This window comes from Leptopilina boulardi, unplaced genomic scaffold (genome assembly GCF_019393585.1).
Source record: "Leptopilina boulardi isolate dan_hultmark-lab unplaced genomic scaffold, ZJU_Lbou_2.1 LbouV2_341, whole genome shotgun sequence".
Lineage (NCBI taxonomy): Eukaryota > Metazoa > Arthropoda > Insecta > Hymenoptera > Figitidae > Leptopilina > Leptopilina boulardi.
This window is the reverse complement of record NW_026137909.1, coordinates 4,443,965-4,464,616: the sequence shown is the minus strand read 5'-3', so window position 1 is coordinate 4,464,616 and position 20,652 is coordinate 4,443,965. Positions and strand designations below refer to the sequence as shown.

General features: G+C 31.4%; 1 protein-coding gene across 1 annotated transcript in view; it reads left to right on the top strand.

Moving 5' to 3' along the window:
• LOC127285745 (neuroligin-4, X-linked-like) overlaps positions 1–20,652 on the top strand; it is a 261,683-nt gene that overhangs the window by 209,356 nt on the left and 31,675 nt on the right. The window contains exons 4-7 of the mRNA XM_051311892.1: positions 4,046–4,669; positions 14,975–15,272; positions 17,040–17,192; positions 17,409–17,609. Coding sequence (XP_051167849.1) covers positions 4,466–4,669; positions 14,975–15,272; positions 17,040–17,192; positions 17,409–17,609 — 856 coding nt within the window. The 5' untranslated portion in view covers positions 4,046–4,465. The remainder of the gene's footprint in view (positions 1–4,045; positions 4,670–14,974; positions 15,273–17,039; positions 17,193–17,408; positions 17,610–20,652) is intronic.

Below are 20,652 nucleotides of genomic sequence, written 5' to 3'. Positions count from 1 at the left end.
CATTGAAACTAAAATTTTCAACAGCCTTTTCTTGAAAACAAGATGGTAAAATGCTTTTTCCTTTATGGATAATTGATTATTGGCAAGATATACACCAGCTCAAACTTTTTTTAAGTTAAAATAATAAAAAAAATTTCATGTCGATAAATTAAATATGAGCACTTTTTCTCACAAAAACTGTAACAGTACTTTCTGAGAAATTACAATCAAAAATGCAATTTTCATTTGGAAAATTAATAAACGCTAAAAAATACACGACCTAAGATTTACTAATCACTAAAATAACAAAAAAAAGTATTTTAACATAACATATTTTACTCATTATGACAGACGTTTGGCAGGTTATATATGTCACCAGACGTTTCGCAGTTTTGCCGAAAGGAGGAGATTGGCGCTGTTGCTAACCACCTGAAATACATAATCTACCAAAGGGCTGTCACAATCAGTAAAGGAGTATCAATATGTTAAATATTTAATAAAATTTTTTTTTCTTATTTTCGTGATTGGTAAATCTTAGGTCGTGTATTTTTTAGCGTTTATTAATTTTCCAAATGGAAATTGCATTTTTGATTGTAATTTCTGAGAAAGTACTGTTACAGTTTTTGTGAAAAAATTGCTCATATTTAATTTATTGACATGAAATTTTTTTTATTATTTTAACTCAAAAAAAGTTTTAGCTAGTGTATATCTTGCCAATAATCAATTATCCATAAAGGAAAAAGCATTTTACCATCTTGTTTTCAAGAAAAGGCTGTTGAAAATTTTCCAAAATTTTAGTATCAATGTAGATGGCGCTGCCACACTTGGACCTGGCCTTAAGCACCAAAACTCTAATGAGGTATTTGATTTAATATTGCACGATGTATCTAAAACAAAAGTTTCTTACTTTCCTTGTGCGGATCATGATCTGGAAAATATTAACATGTATTACAAAAAAATATCTTAGCATCCGAATGAGACAATATATGCACAGCAAATTAAAAAGCTTTCAAAAAAATTGACATACAAAATTCAAAAAAAAAGCCCTAATAACACAAGATATCTTGGGATATATTGATAATATCCCGCAGATATCCTAGGGATGTCCTATGGATATCAAAAGGATCTCTTAAGGATATCAAAAAAATCGGCGGTTTGGATATCCTTTGGATATCTGAGGATATCCACAGGATATCTTCTGGATATCTATAGACTTTCATAAATGTCCTCCAGATATCCCATAGATATCGTCAGGATATCCCACAGATATCATCAGAATATCCCATAGATATCGTCAGGATATCCCATAGATATTTTCAGGATATTCTCAGTATATCTTCTGGATGTCAAGAAGATATTCTCAGGATACTGTTTTTAAAGTCATTATGAGACTACGAGTGAGAATATTCTGTGAATTAAATTTTATATAAGTAAAATAAAATGCAACATGTTTTTCGAGAAAGTTGTTTAATTTGAAAAATTATTAACTAATTTTTTTCTCATTCGTGATTTATTCCTTTATTCATATGCTTAATATTGTCAGAAAATAAATTGGCTTTAAACAATATAAATTCTTCCACGCAAATAAAGAATAACTATTAATATTAATTATACATTAAGTGCATGAGTTTATTTAAAAACTTTGAAAAATGCGTTTCAAATCTTCATTTAAAATAAATTAGAAGCTCATAAGATTTTTGTTTTTATTATATTATTATTCATTATATTAGCTTAACAATTTTAACCTTTAAAAATATATGTTGGGATATTAAATATCCTGTAAATATCCTAAGAATATCCCACGGACATCCTGAAGATATCTCATGGATATCCTGCGATATAATATCCAATAGATATTTTGTGGATGTCTTAGGGATATCCTGTGGATATCCTATGGATGTCCTGTTGATGTCCCACAGACCGGCGGTTTGGATATCCTATGGATATCCCAAGATATCCTGGGGACCATTCTAGGATATCGACCATTGATATGGATATCCTAGGGATATCCTTTTGTTATGAGGAAGCAGATGCACATTTGAATGAAAAAAGTACAACTTTATAATAAATTAGATTTTTCATAATTGAGGTTGGTTTTAATTTTTTCATCTATACAATTTAACCTATATATTTTAATTGTAATATATTATTATAAATACAGTATAAAATACTTATTATGTTGAAAATTAGAGTAAGGGAGGTTTCATTTATGAATGTTTGAATATTGTGTATATTTTTTGGTAAAAATGTTGATTAGTATTGTATTACTGCGATGAGATAATTTTTCCATTTTGTGGTTTTTTTATTTAGATCATGTAAATACTCCTTTGTATGATCTCATGTGATTTATAGCAAATAATTATCAATCACTAAATATACTAAAATTATAATGAATATAAGAAATCAATAATGTGTTTATATAATAATAGAATTAAAAATTCCTTTCAGATATATATCGAATTCAATTTTTTTATCCGAAGCCAATATAATGCTTTGAATAATTAAATAATTTTGAATTAAATCAATGTTCCATATTTTTTAACACTATAAATATTCTATAAAATTTTTAAAATAATTTTAAATGTTATTCATATGATAAATTTCACCTTATCCAATTTGATATAAAAGTGTATTTCAACAATTAATAAACTTATAAATTTTTATTACGTAAATAATTTGTAAAAATATGTGTAATTGTATTATTTTTTTTTCTATTAAAATTGACAAACTAAGGTTTAAGTTATGCTATTTTAAAATAATTATTAATTTTTTCAAATTTTGTATTGGAAATGTATAGAATTCAAGTTTACTTGACTACTAGAGCCACCTACTACTTACTCGTCACAAAATCGTCAGGAAAACTACAGTCAATGCATCGGGGTGTCCAAAGGGTCAATTAGGTAAATTTTTCCAGATCCCGTATTCCACATTCCGGAACCCTCTTTCAAAATTCCGTATTCGGGATCCCACATTCCGTATTCTACATTTTGTATTCCACATTCCGGATTCCACTCTTCACATTCTGTATTCCACATTCCGGATCCCACTTTCAAAATTCCAGATTCCACTGTCAAAATTCCGTATTCCACTTTTCACATACCATATTTTGGATTCCACTTCCAAAATTTTGGATTCCACATATCCCAAATTATGAAAGTGGGATCCGAAATGTGGAAAGTGGAATACGGAATGTGGAATATAGGATCCGGGATATCGAATTTTGAAAGCGGAATTCGGAATGTGAAAACAGATCCGGAATGTGAAAAGTGGAATCCGGAATATAGAATCCACTTTTTACATTCCGGATTCTACTTTTCACATTCCGGATTAAACTTTTTATATTCCGGGTTCGATATTTCGTATCCTACTTTTCAAATTCCGAATCCCACATTCCTGATTCCGCTTTTCACATTCCGGATTCCACTTTCAGAATGTGAGATGTGGAATCCAGAATGTGAAAAGCGTAATTCGAGACCGGAATGTGAAAAGTGGAATCCGGAATTTAAGAAGTGGAATACGGAATGTAGAATCCGGAATGTGAAAAGTGGAATTCTGAATGTGGGATCCGGAATCTGAAATACGGAATTTTGAAAGTGGGATACGGAATGTTTGATATGGAATGTGGGATCCGCAAAAATGTTACGTAATTGACCCCCGGAAGTTAAAAAAAGTTAAATCCTTGGCACTTGGAATTGTTATTTGCGATAATCCAATAATTTTCTCGTTCAATTTGTTCACAATATTATTAAAACAATTTATATAAAATGACACAATAACTTTACTGTAAATCTTTAATTATAATCTGTGATTCTATTACAATTATTCCGCGTGATAAAACGATGTTACAATTAGGACCGTTAAATGCAACGGATCGCTTCGCTCTGAGCATCTTTTTTTTGCCGGTATAGGAGAATTCATACCGCGGGATCATTCAAATCCTTATGGTCATTTGCATTCTTGACGCCTTTGCGACAATTACTGCGTGTCAAGAATGAATTTTTAAAATACATTAATCAATAGAAAAGATATTTATGAAAGTTTTATTTATTTTTTTTTTTGATTGCAGGTGAAATTGTAGATATTGGACAGCTAAAAGCAGGACTTGGATAAACTCATCAATTGAGTCCAAGAGATCAAAAGGGAGACTTCTTCCCTTGTGACATATATCAGTGATTTTCGTTGGCAGTGTATATAGGTTTATTAGAATGAGGTTGTGTGGGTTACCAGTGCTCATAAGTGAATCATTAGCATAACGAAGTTACAAAGTGATCCGTTATAGTAGGGGAACACAGGTGGCTCGGTAAGGGAAAGTTCACCGTTTGAGTTTCCCAACAAGTAACAAGGAGATAGTATACATATATATATATATAGAGTAGATGGTGTCATCGTTTCGCGAATGGTGCTAATGTGAGAGTAAAGGAAAAGGAGTATAAGTTCGGGAGGGGTGGCTCAGGGCGCGGTATGGTGGTTGCCTACAAATGCTGCCATGCTCGAGCGATGCCAGCCGGCGGCCTGGACGTGGCCCCCGCTGGACCAGAGAATCCTGAGGATGCGTTGCAACAGTCTTGTCTACTCTCTTGGCAAGATAGGCTTTCTATTACTTGCCACCATTATATCCAGTACCCATACAACCAGATACGCATCCAGAATTGTCGAGACCAGAAGTGGACAAATTCGAGGAGTTCTACAAGTTAGTATAACATTTTAATTTTTTTTTTTTAATTATATTCTTCCTAAGATTAGTTTTCCAAGTAATCAAAATTAAATTAACTTTTTTAAGATCGAATTATTTTGATTAAACAAAACTGATTAAAAATTGCTGTCTCATTTAAAGGAAATGCCAGTGCAATCTGCATAGTTGAAAACAAAAAAAAAAGGAGACCTACATTTAAACGCTTCTTTCCTTTTTTTTTACTGAACAGCTTCTGGCAGACTCATTAAACTTTAGTAAAAAGATACTTTCTCTCTCCCGGAAAATTAAATTAGATAACCGTCAGTGAGTAAATTTTAATACCCAAAGGATGCTGTTGTTGATGTAAAAAGAAAATATAATGTAGGTAAATAAAGATTTATTTCCTAATGGAATGAAGAAAAATATCATTTCGTTCAATGAATTGATATATATATATATATATAGAAAATGACATTTTCCGTAATTAGCAACACGATCGGTGTGGTGCGTTCATATAAAGTTAGTGCGCGACGCCGCTTTTACTACGTGAATATCAATTAGACGTAATTGATGTCGGGCCGTATCCGTCAAATACATTTCACGATTTGATTGAATGAAAGAGAATGCTTTTAGTTTGCACCATCCAGTTACTGCGGTAATGCCAATAGGTATAGTTTTCCGTGGCTAGGGCCGAGCCGTATAGACCAACAACTCGCGTAACGCCACGTGCTCGCAATTATTGTAAATACATCACTCTCTACTGCCTTGGCTTGATTCATTACCGTTCTAGTGGAACAAACAAAAAAAAAAATGCAAATTCACTCAATTTGACAAATCACTACACATTTTCTAGACAAGTGGAATTTTTATTTCCCCAAAAATTCCACAAGATTTATTAATTTCCATATTTCACTTTATATATATATATATATATTGTTTGATCGAAATTTACTTGCATTTCAATATTAGTCAAACTTCGCTTTTAAATAAAGTTCCATGTTAAATTTCTGGTATAGTGTAAATTCAATTTCATTAGATAATTTGTTTATCAAATTTAAGTATTTGAAAAGAACAAAATCACATTATATCTGGATATGCATTGTATAATTAAAATTAACAAGCTTGATATACTGTTACGTCTCAAAAATAGAGAAATAACTGAAAAAACAAAATTTATATTCATTTCGTCCGCTTTGAAATAAATAAAATATAATTTACTATAATTTTATTGTTTATTAAAGTAAAAATTAATGGTCAAGGTGAAATAATTGTCAAATTATTATATTTTGTGATATTATAAAGATTTTAAGAAATTAAATTCAGTTAGAATGAAATGATTGACAGCTAGACAATAGCATTGATCTCTATAAACATTACCAACGAAAATAGAAAACGAGGAATCGCTCTGTCCTTAGCAAAATAATTTGAATATTATTAGTTAACAAAAATAAGATGCCGTATGCCACATTCCTGAACCAATTTCAAATTATTTTATTCCAGATTCCACATACCGATCCCATTTTTAAAATTCTCTATTCAAGATTCCACATTCCAGATTTCACATTGCATATTCCACTTTTCAAATTCCGTATTTCGGATTCCACCTTTCACATTCTGTATTTCGAATTCCACTTTCAAAATTCCGTATTTCAGATTCCACATTCCAGATCCCATTTTCAAAATTCTCTAATCAAGATTCCACATTCCAAATTTCACATTTCGTATTCCACTTTTCGAATTCCGTATTCCACCTTTTACATTCTGTATTTCGACTTCCACTTTCGAAATTCCGTATTTCAGATTCCACAATCCGGATCCCATTTTCAAATTTCTCTACTCGAGATTCCACATTCCGTATTCCACTTTTCAAATTCCGGATTCCACCTTTCACATTCTGTATTTCGAATTCCACTTTCAAAATTCCGTATTTCAGATTCCACATTCCAGATCCCATTTTCAAAATTCTCTATTCGAGATTCCACATTCCGTATTCCACTTTTCAAATTCCGGATTCCACCTTTCACATTCTGTATTTCGAATTCCACTTTCAAAATTCCGTATTTCAGATTCCACATTCCAGATCCCATTTTCAAAATTCTCTATTCGAGATTCCACATTTCAGATTTCACATTTCGTATTCCACTTTTCGAATTCCGTAGTCCACCTTTTACATTCTGTATTTAAAATTCCACTTTCAAAATTCCGTATTTCAGATTCCACATTTCGGATCCCATTTTCAAAATTCTCTATTCGAGATTCCACATTCCGTATTCCACTTTTCAAATTCCGGATTCCACCTTTCACATTCTGTATTTCGAATTCCACTTTCAAAATTCCGTATTTCAGATTCCACATTCCAGATCCCATTTTCAAAATTCTCTATTCGAGATTCCACATTCCGTATTCCACTTTTCAAATTCCGGATTCCACCTTTCACATTCTGTATTTCGGATTCCACTTTCAAAATTCCGTATTTCAGATTCCACATTCCAGATCCCATTTTCAAAATTCTCTATTCCAGATTCCACATTCCGTATTCCACTTTTCAAATTCCGGATTCCACCTTTCACATTCTGTATTTCGGATTCCACTTTCAAAATTCCGTATTTCAGATTCCACATTCCAGATCCCATTTTCGAAATTCTCTATTCGAGATTCCACATTCCGTATTCCACTTTTTAAATTCCGGATTCCACCTTTCACATTCTGTATTTCGAATTCCACTTTCAAAATTCCGTATTTCAGATTCCACATTCCAGATCCCATTTTCAAAATTCTCTATTCCAGATTCCACATTCCAGATTTCACATTTCGTATTCCACTTTTCGAATTCCGTAGTCCACCTTTTACATTCTGTATTTAAAATTCCACTTTCGAAATTCCGTATTTCAGATTCCACATTTCGGATCCCATTTTCAAAATTCTCTATTCGAGATTCCACATTCCGTATTCCACTTTTCAAATTCCGGATTCCACCTTTCACATTCTGTATTTCGAATTCCACTTTCAAAATTCCGTATTTCAGATTCCACATTCCAGATCCCATTTTCAAAATTCTCTATTCCAGATTCCACATTCCAGATTTCACATTTCGTATTCCACTTTTCGAATTCCGTAGTCCACCTTTTACATTCTGTATTTAAAATTCCACTTTCAAAATTCCGTATTTCAGATTCCACATTTCGGATCCCATTTTTAAAATTCTCTATTTGAGATTCCGTATTCCACTTTTCAAATTCCGGATTTCACATTTTACATTTCGGATTCCAATTTATACATGCCGGATTCCACATCTCACATTCTGAAAGTGGAATCCGGAATGTGGAAAATGCATTCCGCAATGTGAGATCTGGAAAAGTGTGATCCGGAATGTGTAAATCGGAATATGGAATCCGGAATGTGAAATGTGGGATGCGTAATGTGAAATCCGGAATTTAAAATATGGAATCTGAAATACAGAATTTTGAAAGTGAGATCAAAAATGTGGAATTCAGAATACGCAATGTGAAAAGTGGAATTCTGAATGCGGAATGTGAGAATTGAAATCCGGAATGTGAAATGTGGTATCTGGTATTGTGGAATTAAAATCCGGAATGTTTAAGCCGGAATATGGATTCCGAAATGTGAAAAGTAGAATCCGGAATGTGGAATCCGGAAAAAGTTATGTAATTGACCACCTGTTAACGGAGAACCTCTTCTTTTATGCAATCATGGAAATTCTTTTTAGTCCAACGAATATGAACTTGGTCAGAGTAAAAGTACTTGCAATCTTAAAAAATTCGTATAAAATGATGATGATTATCTAAATTTGAACTGACTTCTCTTATCATATGTGGTCCTATTTATATAGGATTTTCAGAAAAGGGGAAGAAAAATTCTCAGGTTGCATCTTTTCCACCCTCTCAAAAAAGAATGACCACCTGAGGAAATCGTTTCCAGTTCCTCGACTTGATTACTCTACCTTACTTTTTTATTTCATTTTTGTTTAAGCTCGCTTGCTTCAACCATTGTTTTAATAATTCAATTATTTCACTAAGCTCCCACAGTCACGAAATCAGTACAAAGCTAAGAGATACACCTTCCAGGCGAACAAAGATTTCTTCAATGCAAAGAATTCGAATGAATGAATTAATCTGTTAAAAAATCATTTCTAATTAATATATTAAATATTTTTCCTTGATAGTTATCAAAAAATTTATTCAGAGAGTAAAGAATTATCTTCAATCTTCATATTAGTCCAATGGAAGATTTTAAATGTTTTTAGAAATTCCTAGGAATAAGATTAATGTTCATTAATTAATTAATCTGAATCTGGAGATCAGTTTTCTTTGAAGTGTGACAGTGTGAACACTTCAGGAAGTCCAGCAAGTAAATCTTCCTTTTGCTTTACAAATATGATAAATATAATTGCAATTAATTAATAAATTAACTTGAGATACATTCAAGAAGACCATATTAAAATAGTTCTTTTTTAGGAAAATGATCCATCATCCAGAAGTCAAATACAACTCAATTTTTCAAATGTTTGGAAATTTTATCAATGTTCATTGATATTAAATTTAAAGCTGAAATTCCATTATATCGTGTTCCACAAATAGGTCGCCTTTCAAATCAATTATGTTTCAGATATGTTTGCCTGATTTGAACCAAATTTTCCCAGACGTGATTCAAATCTGGATAGTGTTTCATTTGCTGCTACCGAACGTTGCGTTATCCTATATAGACATATGCTTGTACTGTATACAAAATCGAATTAACGTTTGTACATGTCTTTTTTTCTTTATACTCAAAAATTTAGGAATTATTTTAAGTCTATTTAAATTGTTCTCATATACTATTAGAAATATGGGATAATTATTTGCAAAGCCAACTTCATAATAACTATATTGTAAAATTCATGATAGGTAATACTTGAAAATCAAATAATCGTAGATTTTGGAAACGTGAGAGTTTTCGTAGATAAACTATACACAAGGAAGTCGATGAATATTCTCTTGAGGAAATTACATTAAACTTAATTAATTATAGCGTGCGTAAACGTCCGGTATTTGATGCTTCATACACATGAACAGTTTCGAGCAACATTCTTAGAGTAATCTGTCGAAATTGCACAGGATATTCTAAACATATTGATTCTCCTCGACAAGGTAAATTCAAATATAATTTCGATATGAAGGAGAAAATTATTTTTCAATTCTTGATTTTTACATTAAATACAAATCTAAAATTGTTCCAAAATCTTTTTTGTACGTGGAAAATTGTATTAATAATAATTTATTTGAGTTGTAATTTTTCAATGAAAAAATTGAATAAAAATTGAAAAATTCATTTAAGTTATGAATTTAAAAGGTAGAAACTTTTACAGATTTAGTGGAACTAAAAGAAGCACTAATTGAGATAAAATATTTGCTAGAATTTATAGTCATCTCAGCTAAACGTGAAGTAACTTTACAGTGAATTATAATAATTTAGTTTTGCAAACAGGTAGAAGAATTTTTAAATGAGTCTGCACCGAATTGAAATTGGAACCAACCTTTCCTTGTAATGAATTCATATCCCCTTTGTGCAATAACGCTCATGAGATTGATTCAATTATATATAGGAACAACATATAGAAGTAAATTACGCGGTGCGTTAATTTCATTGCATAGAATTTAAATCTATATGATATATGTACTAAAACAGCTTATATTTATGTATATGAACTGTTCATAATTTAGATAATCATTGTGAAATATTAATTATACAATTTTAAACACAAATATCATTATATTTGTTATAATCATTTACTAACAGAAAGCGTTCTTTTTGGCATTTGCAAATTGTAATTTAATAAAATTAAATATTTTAGTTTCGAAAATTCGCTTGCCATGATAAGACACAAAATTTCATATTCATTTGACTAATTACAAAAATTGTAATTTTAATTTTATACTTGCCTGAAGAGGATGACAAAACCATGTCATCGAAACGTTGCTTAGCAATAAATTAAAAAATGACATAAAACTTGTGTTATTTAAAATACCTTCCGTGGATCAAAATTTTCACATTCTAATATATAATTGGAAAGGAAAATTATCATTATAATTTAAAATTAAATATTGTTAGAATAGAAAAATTCTAGTCTTTTTCAACTTGCAATTAACACAATTGATGATGATGAATGTTTCTGGAATCTTTAGTGAATTGTTTGATCAACTCACAACTATAATATAACAAGCAATTAGAAGATCCAACACAGAGAATGAGAGGGACTTAATGGCTCAGAGTGAACAACCTGATGCTTGCTTCCTAGTGTTCAGGCTCACTGAATAGAAAGTGAACTAAACAGATTAGAGATTGGAAGGACCATGCGAGTAGTAATGTTTACAGCCGACTGTAGTGATAGATAGACACTAACGAGAGGGTGGTGGAGGTGCTATCCTGTCGCTTGAAATATTCCACACCTTTGAGTTTGAGTTTCGATACGAATCTAAACTTGAATAAATCAGAAGTAAGCCTGATGATATCTGGAATGCATCGTTGCACTTTCAATTGTTGATGTTTATTGTACAATCTGTGTTCATTAATCTTTTGCTCGTTTTCAGCTAGCATCAAATTTTTTAAAAGTTTTCAAGAGAACATCCATTATTAATTATTCTAATGACTAGATCGAATTACAAACAATCAAAATTGAAATTGCTGCTATCAAATTAAAACAAACCAAATTGCTACTAAATTGCTGAAAAGTGTAAAGCAATGAAGTCCAGTCCAAATATTTATTAAGACTATGTTAGGATCATCTAAAGGTGTCCTAATTCTGTTCACCTTCTTCGGGAATGTTTAAAGTACAACCTTATTTGCGCCAGGTTATTTAGAAAAATTTATTTACTCTCTAGCTTAGAGCAAATGTAGGACTATGATGACCTGCTCTTCAAACTGTCCTAATCAAACTATTAATCCAAATTCAATATGGTCTCATGTTAATAGATCAAAGAATGTTTCGAGAATTCCTGGTAAGGTTTTGTATAATGGCCTTGAAATAGATAATTCATATGATATTCTAAATGCTTTTACTAGCTTTTTCCTAAGCGTTTATAAACCTTCTTTCACACATCCCGGAATATCTGAATTCCTCAAGGTTTTAATGTTGGACCATTACTCTTTGTTATATATTATAACGTTGAATTTAATTTATTATTGATTTCTATTTTAAATTTAATTTATTTATTATTACATTTTCAAGACAATCAACGTTATCTACACTTTTTAATTATTAATTTTGCCAATGCGCCATGTTATTTTACGGAAAATAACTGAACCTAAAAACATAGTTAAATAACCCGACAAGTAAATTTTATAATTCTAATTAGGGAAAACTAATAAACCAGCTCAGGAATTCCATTGTTACTTTATAGCAATAATAGATCGCGGAGCGGGGGGCTAAGGATAAACACCATTAATTAGACAAAATTTATAACAATAACACTATTAATTATTATTCATTTCAAATTTTAGAAAAAGTTAAATAATGTCAGAATGCCGAAAAACAAGATTTACATTTTATTTATTCAATTATACTTTAATAATAATGAGATCGATTCTAAAGGAAACAACTGCTAATTAATTTATCGGGAGTCACCGTACATTTGACGACGTTGGTGACGCCTCGTCTTATTTTTAAAATTTTAAATTTTAATTATTTTATACAAAAAAGATTAGAACACAACTTGACTCTACGAACACCAGAATGAGAATGAGAGTAATATGGCTGACGAGTCAAACTCAAAAGCGTCGCTAAACAGTGGCCTCTCTTCTTCGTGTCATTGAGATCAATTAATGTTCAATAATATAATACCCGCGACCGATAATCGATACGCAGTCGTCGGTAACGCAGATCTCTACACTATCCGATGTTGAATTTATTGATGCGAGAAGTCCATAGGAAATTGACTGCCCGTTTTAATTTGACAGATCGTCAACAAAACAGCAATTTCTCGTCTTCCTGATGTTCTTGAATATTCGGGACTCTCATCCAAATATATACACCAGGAAGCTCTTGCCTTGATGACTTCTAATTTCAATGATAGATAGTGATGTTCTTAACGTCTTTGTAACCCGGCGAGAATCCTCAATGCCTCCCGAGAGTTTTCATAACAGAACGAAAGGACAAATCAGAATCGAAATTATTTATTATAAGTCGACTATTAATCTGACGACTTTGGCATATATTTTATATTATTATAATTATTAATTATGCAGTTACAACCTCATATACAATTTTTTTGTACAACGCTAATCCTGGTCTTTAAGACTGTTGGATTTATTTTAATAAATTAATAAATAAAATAATTCTTTTCCTTGGATTTAGTCTGGAACTTTTTGGTTTCGGTGTTCGTAGATGAGTTTTCCTCTCCGTCACGTAAGGAATTCTTCAGTGCTGTTCTTATTATGGCTTCTTCTGTGGCCTTGCAAAAGTCTTGTATTCCTCCTCAAGTGCTGATATGAAGACTCCGAATCTTCTGCTGCCTGCTATCTGGACGGTTTTCACCTTCCCATAACAATACATCCCTCCAAAAGCCAATCTGTATAAAAATAATCAATCAGCTTAAATATCGTAATTCTCTTTGTTATCCAAACGATCTTAAATTTCTTTTATTAATTCATTTGCGGTTTAATCGAATCTACAAATTGACTTCCTCTGCATTAAAAAAAAGTTTATTCTCACAAAATGTAACCATTAATAAAATACATTTAAAAATTATTGCATCACGTGACTAATAACAATAAAGTCAACCTTAAATTTTTGTCACGTTGAGAATTATTGCGAATTGGGAATACCTTATTTTGAAGAGTTCATGAAACATTTATCACACACACACACACACAAGATGATGGCGGTAGTAGTACACCTTTCATTGTTGGAAAAATCATAAAACTTAGAGGGAAAGTAATATGAAACGAAAAGAGAACCCATAGGAGGAGCGAGCACACGAAAGTTATTCTTCCCAGTAAAGAAAAATTTTCTCGTTATACTCGTAAAGAAGCGGCGAAATAAAGCGACGAAATAAAGTAGATTAAAAGTGCTGGCGGTGGAGTATAAGGTCAGATAAAGTGCGTCAAGTGCTGCTGACTCAGAAATAGAAATACGTGCTGAGCAGAAAATCGGATTGACTATTCGCAAGTCGTACAATTCAAGTAATATATATATATTGTCTCTTCAAAAATTGTGAAAAAATTAGTTTCCTTATTCTCAATATGTTTATGAATATTTAGAGGATCTATACAATGAATTTTAAAATAATTTAGAGAGATTTGTGAGTATAATTATTTTCGTACGCAAAAAATAATTTGGTATTTAATTTTTCTTTTGTCTAAATATTTTCAAACTGATTCTAAAGCTCAGAAAGTTATTGGAACGTGACAATTCGTTTTTTATATGTTTTATTGTAAACTAATGTTCACGTGTGGTAAAATTTTATAATTTTTCTATCATGCCTATCAGCTAGAATATATAATAAAAAAAACCCCGTACATCAACATATTATTGGAGCAGAAGAAAAAGTGTGGAAAAAACATCCTTCCTTTATGAATTGTGCGATGAAGTATTATAGTTCACGAATATTTTGCCAGGGGAGTCTGGAGCAATCGTTAATTTTTAATGCTTGCGATGGAAAAAAAATGCTTGATATAAAATTGACAGAAGCCCTCTCGGACGCGTGCGATGAAAGCCCATTTTTTTATTGTTTCTTCCATAACAAGCGCCACCGGTTTTCGCGGCGTTCACTCGTTAATGGAAATTCGTGTCGGTGATCATTCGTTCGTCCTCTATGCCACTATCGATTCAGCCACATCGAATACCAGTGTGGCATGGCAGAGAGAATAATTAACGATATCCTGTATCTCCTATGGTCACGATTCTTTTTTTTTTTATTTTAATTGCTTTGGTTGGTTTATCGTGCCAACACAGGTGTATAGAAGTTTAAAAATAGTCGAAACCGGCATTAGATATCCCAAAAAGGAAACATTGGTTATCAAAATTATATTAAATTTTTTCTAGTTAAACTACAATCTTATTTGCGTCAGTAGGTTATTTAAAAAAATGACTTTTTAACTTAGAAGAAATGTTTTAGATTTAACATTCAAATGGTAAAATGCCTTGACATTTGTTGATTTTCTTTTTTGAACTCCCAAAGATTGGGATCATAAAGTGAAGACATGACGTCGTAAAATGACTTTTTGACGATTATAACTTTGGGAAATGTGATAAATTATGAAATTTAATTAATTATAGAATAACTAATTAAATTAGAAGGAGTGTAATAAAGATAATGATGTTTGCAGGAACTGAACAGCCAATATTTGGATCCAGTGGAGGTCTTTCGTGGAATACCGTACGCTGCGCCACCTGCGGGAACCTTACGAATGAAACCACCAATGCCACCAATACCTTGGGCGGGAATAAAACTTGCCGACACTTTTGGAGCTGTTTGTCCACAAAAATTGCCAGACATCAGCAATATGTCAATAGCACTAACTCATATGCCAAAAAGTCGATATACCCAATTGCAACGATTTTACACACTTCTGACCAATCAGAGCGAAGACTGTCTATTCTTAAATCTCTACATTCCTGGAAGTGGTAAGTGATTAATTTAAAAAAAAAAAGAAAATCCACTTAAATTTTTTTAGTAAGAGCGTGAAACCAAAGAAACCGTAACTACAAAAAGAATCTTTCACTTTTTTTTCTGTTGCACTTTAATAATAATTCCATGAGCTGATTTATAAAAACAGTAATTTTTTTTTATATCTGCCATCTCGGTATGTCGACGACTTCCTTCGGATTGCATTTTCCAAGGTGGGGGGATGAGAAAAAAAGGAAATCCACTCTCCTTAATGAATTTTCAGTCCGGCTAATTCACTCACGTAATTTTCTCTGACTTTGTAACTGAGTCAGTCCAGTACCTTTGAACAAAGCGAGGGAATCTTTGCACCAGTTATAGTACACAATTAAAGGCGACACGAACTCCCAGGGGGTTGGTTAATTAATTGCCACCAGCTGTCACTTCGAAATTCCGTATCAAGGATTTTAATAAAGAAACCGTCTCTCGGCTTTTTTAGTCCGGAAAAATCAACGTGAGCCAGTAAATAGGCAAAAATTTTTTAATAATCTCCATTATACAATGAATCTAGCTATCAGAAATTCTTTTTATAATTTACTTTTCATTCACTTGGATTAGAGGAAATTAAGTTATTCAATGAACACGATTTCCTTTTGCATTTTAATCAATTAATTGAATATATAGAACTTCTAAGAATGGAAATGTTAATTCTAATATTTTAATTAACAAAATCATTTAATAAGTAAACACATGTCCATTAGAACCTTTATGACAATTATTTTCTCAATGTTTGCATTTCGGTCAATTGTTGTTGAATTTATTCACAATTGTTATCACCATCTGAATTTATAGTGAAACCCAACGAGAATCCTTCTGAATCGTTTCTGGTTTCTGTAAATGATGGTAAACAGACTTCGAAGTGAATTGGTGAGTTTTTGTTGAGTTTCACATGGATTTTCGTATAGCAACTGAACCACTCTTTACATTCCCTCTACTTTGGTTTACTAGGGATTCCTATAAAGTTCTCTCTGAAATATGCACACTCGACAATTATTACTGCTCATGTCAGGAAGTCTCATACTTTTTTCAATTAACAAAACAATCTAAAGTCGAGATATTTGATAATTAGATTTGGAAGTAAATTTTAGTTTCTTGACAACTTTATGACATGAAGGGATAAATTTTAAAATAACCCTAAAGGATTTGATTTAATTTTATCCATGTGAATGTGAATCTTCACAATGAGAAATTTATTTGTACTTCTGTAACGTACTTAGAAACTACTGTAAAGTATTTTGAATTTTTTATGATGTTCCTTAAAAGGTTAACCAGAAACTCATGTAGAAACTTGTATTTAACAAACTTTGCAAAGATACTCAACCAGTTCCTTCACGATTTCCTGTAGAGTAGCACTTTTAGATGTGTAGTCTATATTCTCATTTGTCATATGGGGAAACTTTTTTAATTTCTCATTTACGATTTTTACGGATTTATTAAAAAAAAAAGATTTAATTTATAATTGCTTTACAGCAATTCCACTGATATTTCTAGCAACTTTTTATCATTGCCGCACATAATTAATTTCTTACTGTGCAATTAAATAATGTATCCTTCGATTTTTTTGGTCTTAATTAAACGACTCCTTTTCAATCAGAACCGCATATTAGACAAAATTCAAAAAGTTTAATTAATTTATGTTTAATAATAATTTACAAAATCTTATTTGTAACAAGATCATTAGTGCTTTAAAGGCTAACAGAAGAAAATATTTCTCTTTTGATACAAAGGATCACGAGGAGTGGATGCACCCTATGCAGTCATAATGTACGTTCACGGTGAAAGCTTTGAATGGGGATCCGGCAACTTTTATGACGGATCCGTTCTTGCTAGTGCTGGTCACGTTATTGTGATCACTCTTAATTATCGCCTTGGAATATTAGGTAAGATAAAAAAAATCTAATATTATATATTTCCACAATATAATTACTTAATTTTAATTCCCAAACAATGGAAATTAATTTTTCATTCTATTTTTCTACAAATCTACGCTGACAATCACTTGATCCTTTGAATGAAAATTAAAAATTTCTAGCTAAAAGAGCTAAAAGTTTTACAAAAAAAAAAAAAATTAATTGACTGAGATATATTTTTCACAGGTTTCTTGCGAACTGCCTCCTATCCTGATGTGGTTTCAAGTTCTGGAGGTAATTTAGCACTCAGGGACATAGCAATGGGACTTCGTTGGGTTCGGGATAACATTGCTGCCTTCGGTGGTGACCCCACGAGAATCACGTTAATAGGTCACGACACGGGAGCCGCTCTAGCAAATTACCTACTACTTGCACCCTTTGGGAAAGGTGAGTACACTGAACTTTTATTTCTCAACTTTCAATGCCAGCTCGCCGTTAATTTAAAAACCATTTATTACTTCGAAGACAAATATATATATATATATACAAAGAGAGAAATAGCGTAAAGTAAGAAAGTTAGATAACGCTTATGGCCAAGTTTAAATATATTAAGCAAACTGAAGAATTTAAGTTAGAGAAACTAAACTCTCAGTTGACATTTCTCTCTCATCGTTCAAAGAGAGAGGGAGAAAGATAGAAAGAGCGTAAGGATTCAAAAACTCGTAATCGAGATTTATCCAAAGTTTCCACGGATATCGTAGTGACACCGTTCGGCAATTAAAAGTTAATATCGTCAACGCCAGACCAACGATAAAAGTTCACTTGGTCTGTAATTAATTAACGCTATACAGACACCCCGGTAAAACTTTTCTAGAGCGCTATTGATTATTTTAACTGCAAAAAAAAGACGAAAAAAAATATAGGATTGGATCATGGAAAATGTTCTTTCAGTTTCAAATTGAAACGATTCAGGATTTTTAAAGTAATTAGATTATATTTTTATTTAAAAAGAAATCGCGTCCATTGCGGTGGAGTTAAATAAAAATTATCCCTAATTGCGGATCATGTAAACAAAAATCAAATGGAAATCGTCGAATTTATTTTAATATAAATGATTATTTATTCCTCAAGATTTAATTGTAAAAATAAATTTTGAAGAGAATATAGATTATGTTTATTAGCCAAATTAGTAAAACTACCGAATTCTCAAAAGACGTCAAGTTGAAGTCTCTTATAAACCACTTGTGGAAAAAAAATAATGTCAATCAGCTCATATAAAATTGTCGCTTAACACAGATGCTGGGTGAAATGTATTACAATCGCTGACCAAATGCAAACGTCATGGGTATGTAAAATTTGCAACGTACCACTTTGCTTATTGCCCACAAGAAATTGCTTCACCGCTTACCACTTCTAAAGGAAGGATTTTACGAGGAAGTTTGGTACAATTTTTCACTCAAATCTAAAAAAGTAAAAAAAAAGTAAATAAAAAAATAATATTTAACTATAAATTAGGTCACGAACTTCTTAGAATATTTGAAACAGTTGCAGATTTCGTTTTTAAAAAAGGCCCATATATAATATATTTATTGTATAACGTATTTTTACACTCAATAATTACTCTTAAGTTTAATTTCTAAATTTTACTGTGACAACTAACAAATATTTTTTATTACTAAAATCATAAAACTTTGACTAAATTAGATCTCAAATTCAATACAAAATGACTCGATATTTAGAACTTAATTTTACGTTAATTTAAATTTTCGAAAAATCAAATACAAAAAATAAGCAAACCGTTGCGGTGTGACTTAACTTTTTATTCTTCTGGACATTATATTTTCAATATGTTTTGGACTTTTTGTACTGTAATCAATATAATATTTTGTAATATACTAATTTTTAAAAATATAATATATCACATTCAACAATAAAAATCACAATATGTAATTATAAAATTGATCACAAGATTAAATTAAAAGAAAAGCACAAATAAAATACTTAATACAAGGTAAACAAAATAAATTTATAATAAGAAACGTATATAAAATGTATAGAATAATATATTTAATCATTTAAAATTTCATTTATGACTCGAGTCATTAGATTAAGTTAAAATAATACAATAATTTCTTGCCCGCGTTACAATTAGACATTCAAACACATTCATACACAAATCAACACATAAAAAATAATTTAGGACAGGAAATATAATAATAAAAATATACAACATAAAATTGGAGTCAAAAAGAACAATAACGAGTCAACAAAATAAAATACTCATCGCTTTCATGGCGGGAAAAGTCAGGGGTAGCGTGGGTCCGGTGAGTGGCTTGGTCGAGTTTATGTGAACGGCTCAACGGTAAGGTCCTCAATTTCCTCCTTTAATTCCGTAACAAAAAATGGATCTCAATCCTGGACAATTCGTCCTCTTATACAATTTCTCGCCAATCGCCCCGGTAGTTCTCCACCTTTGTTAATTGTTGCCCTGACAATAATTCAATTTCCGCCCATAATTTCCCATAAAGCGCCACACTATTAAAAATTAAAGAACAAAAAAATAAATAAATAAACAATTTATATAAAATAAACGAAAAACGACGACAGAAAATTACACAATTACCTTGAGGTCTACGGCGTCGGACGTCGCGTATGGCGCGGAATTTCCCATATATAAATTCGGAAAGCGAATGAGGCAGAGAATTAGCGGGGCGATCAGTTAAAGCCGCGAAAGATTTCCCCGAACCCACCACGCTCTTCTCCGAAACACGAGTTCCATTGCCGAAATCCCTCGATCTTCGCTAATTATCCAAATAGCCTATATACAGGCGGCTCGAAATATATACGACATTAAATATGATTCCTACAATTTTCTTTACAAACTGTAACTTGACTTCATTCCGTTATTATTAACAATAGCAAGAAAGTAAAACATTACTATTATTAATTATTAAAAATGACTTACAATTATGCTCTGCAACGATGACTGGACCCATGACGGAAAAACGTGTTATTGTAAATTGATTTGAACTTCAAATTAAACTGAATTTATAATAATTGAATTAAATATTGTAATTGGATATGAATTAGATTTTATTAATTATGTCTGTAACTTGAAACACATAATTGAAAGCTATTAAAAACTAAACATGTTGACTCGACGAGGGCTGGGTGGCAAGAGAGAGAGAGAGTTTGAAAACTAAATTCTTAATTCATACTAAAATTGTCACTAGATGACGCAACTATTTTCTTTAATTTTAACCAATCAGAAAGATTTTCCTACCTTACTTCTCCAAAAATTCTGAATTACTAATACAACTTATCGACTTTTCCAATGTCAAGCTCGCGGTAACTTGAACATTGCAACCTGTCAACCGAAATAAATAGCTTCTTTGTTAAATAAACAAAGCCTGCCAACCTAAAACTAATCTAAACTAAATTAATGCCAAATTCCTTAAAAATGTAGCAGATGTATATTTCAACTGAACTT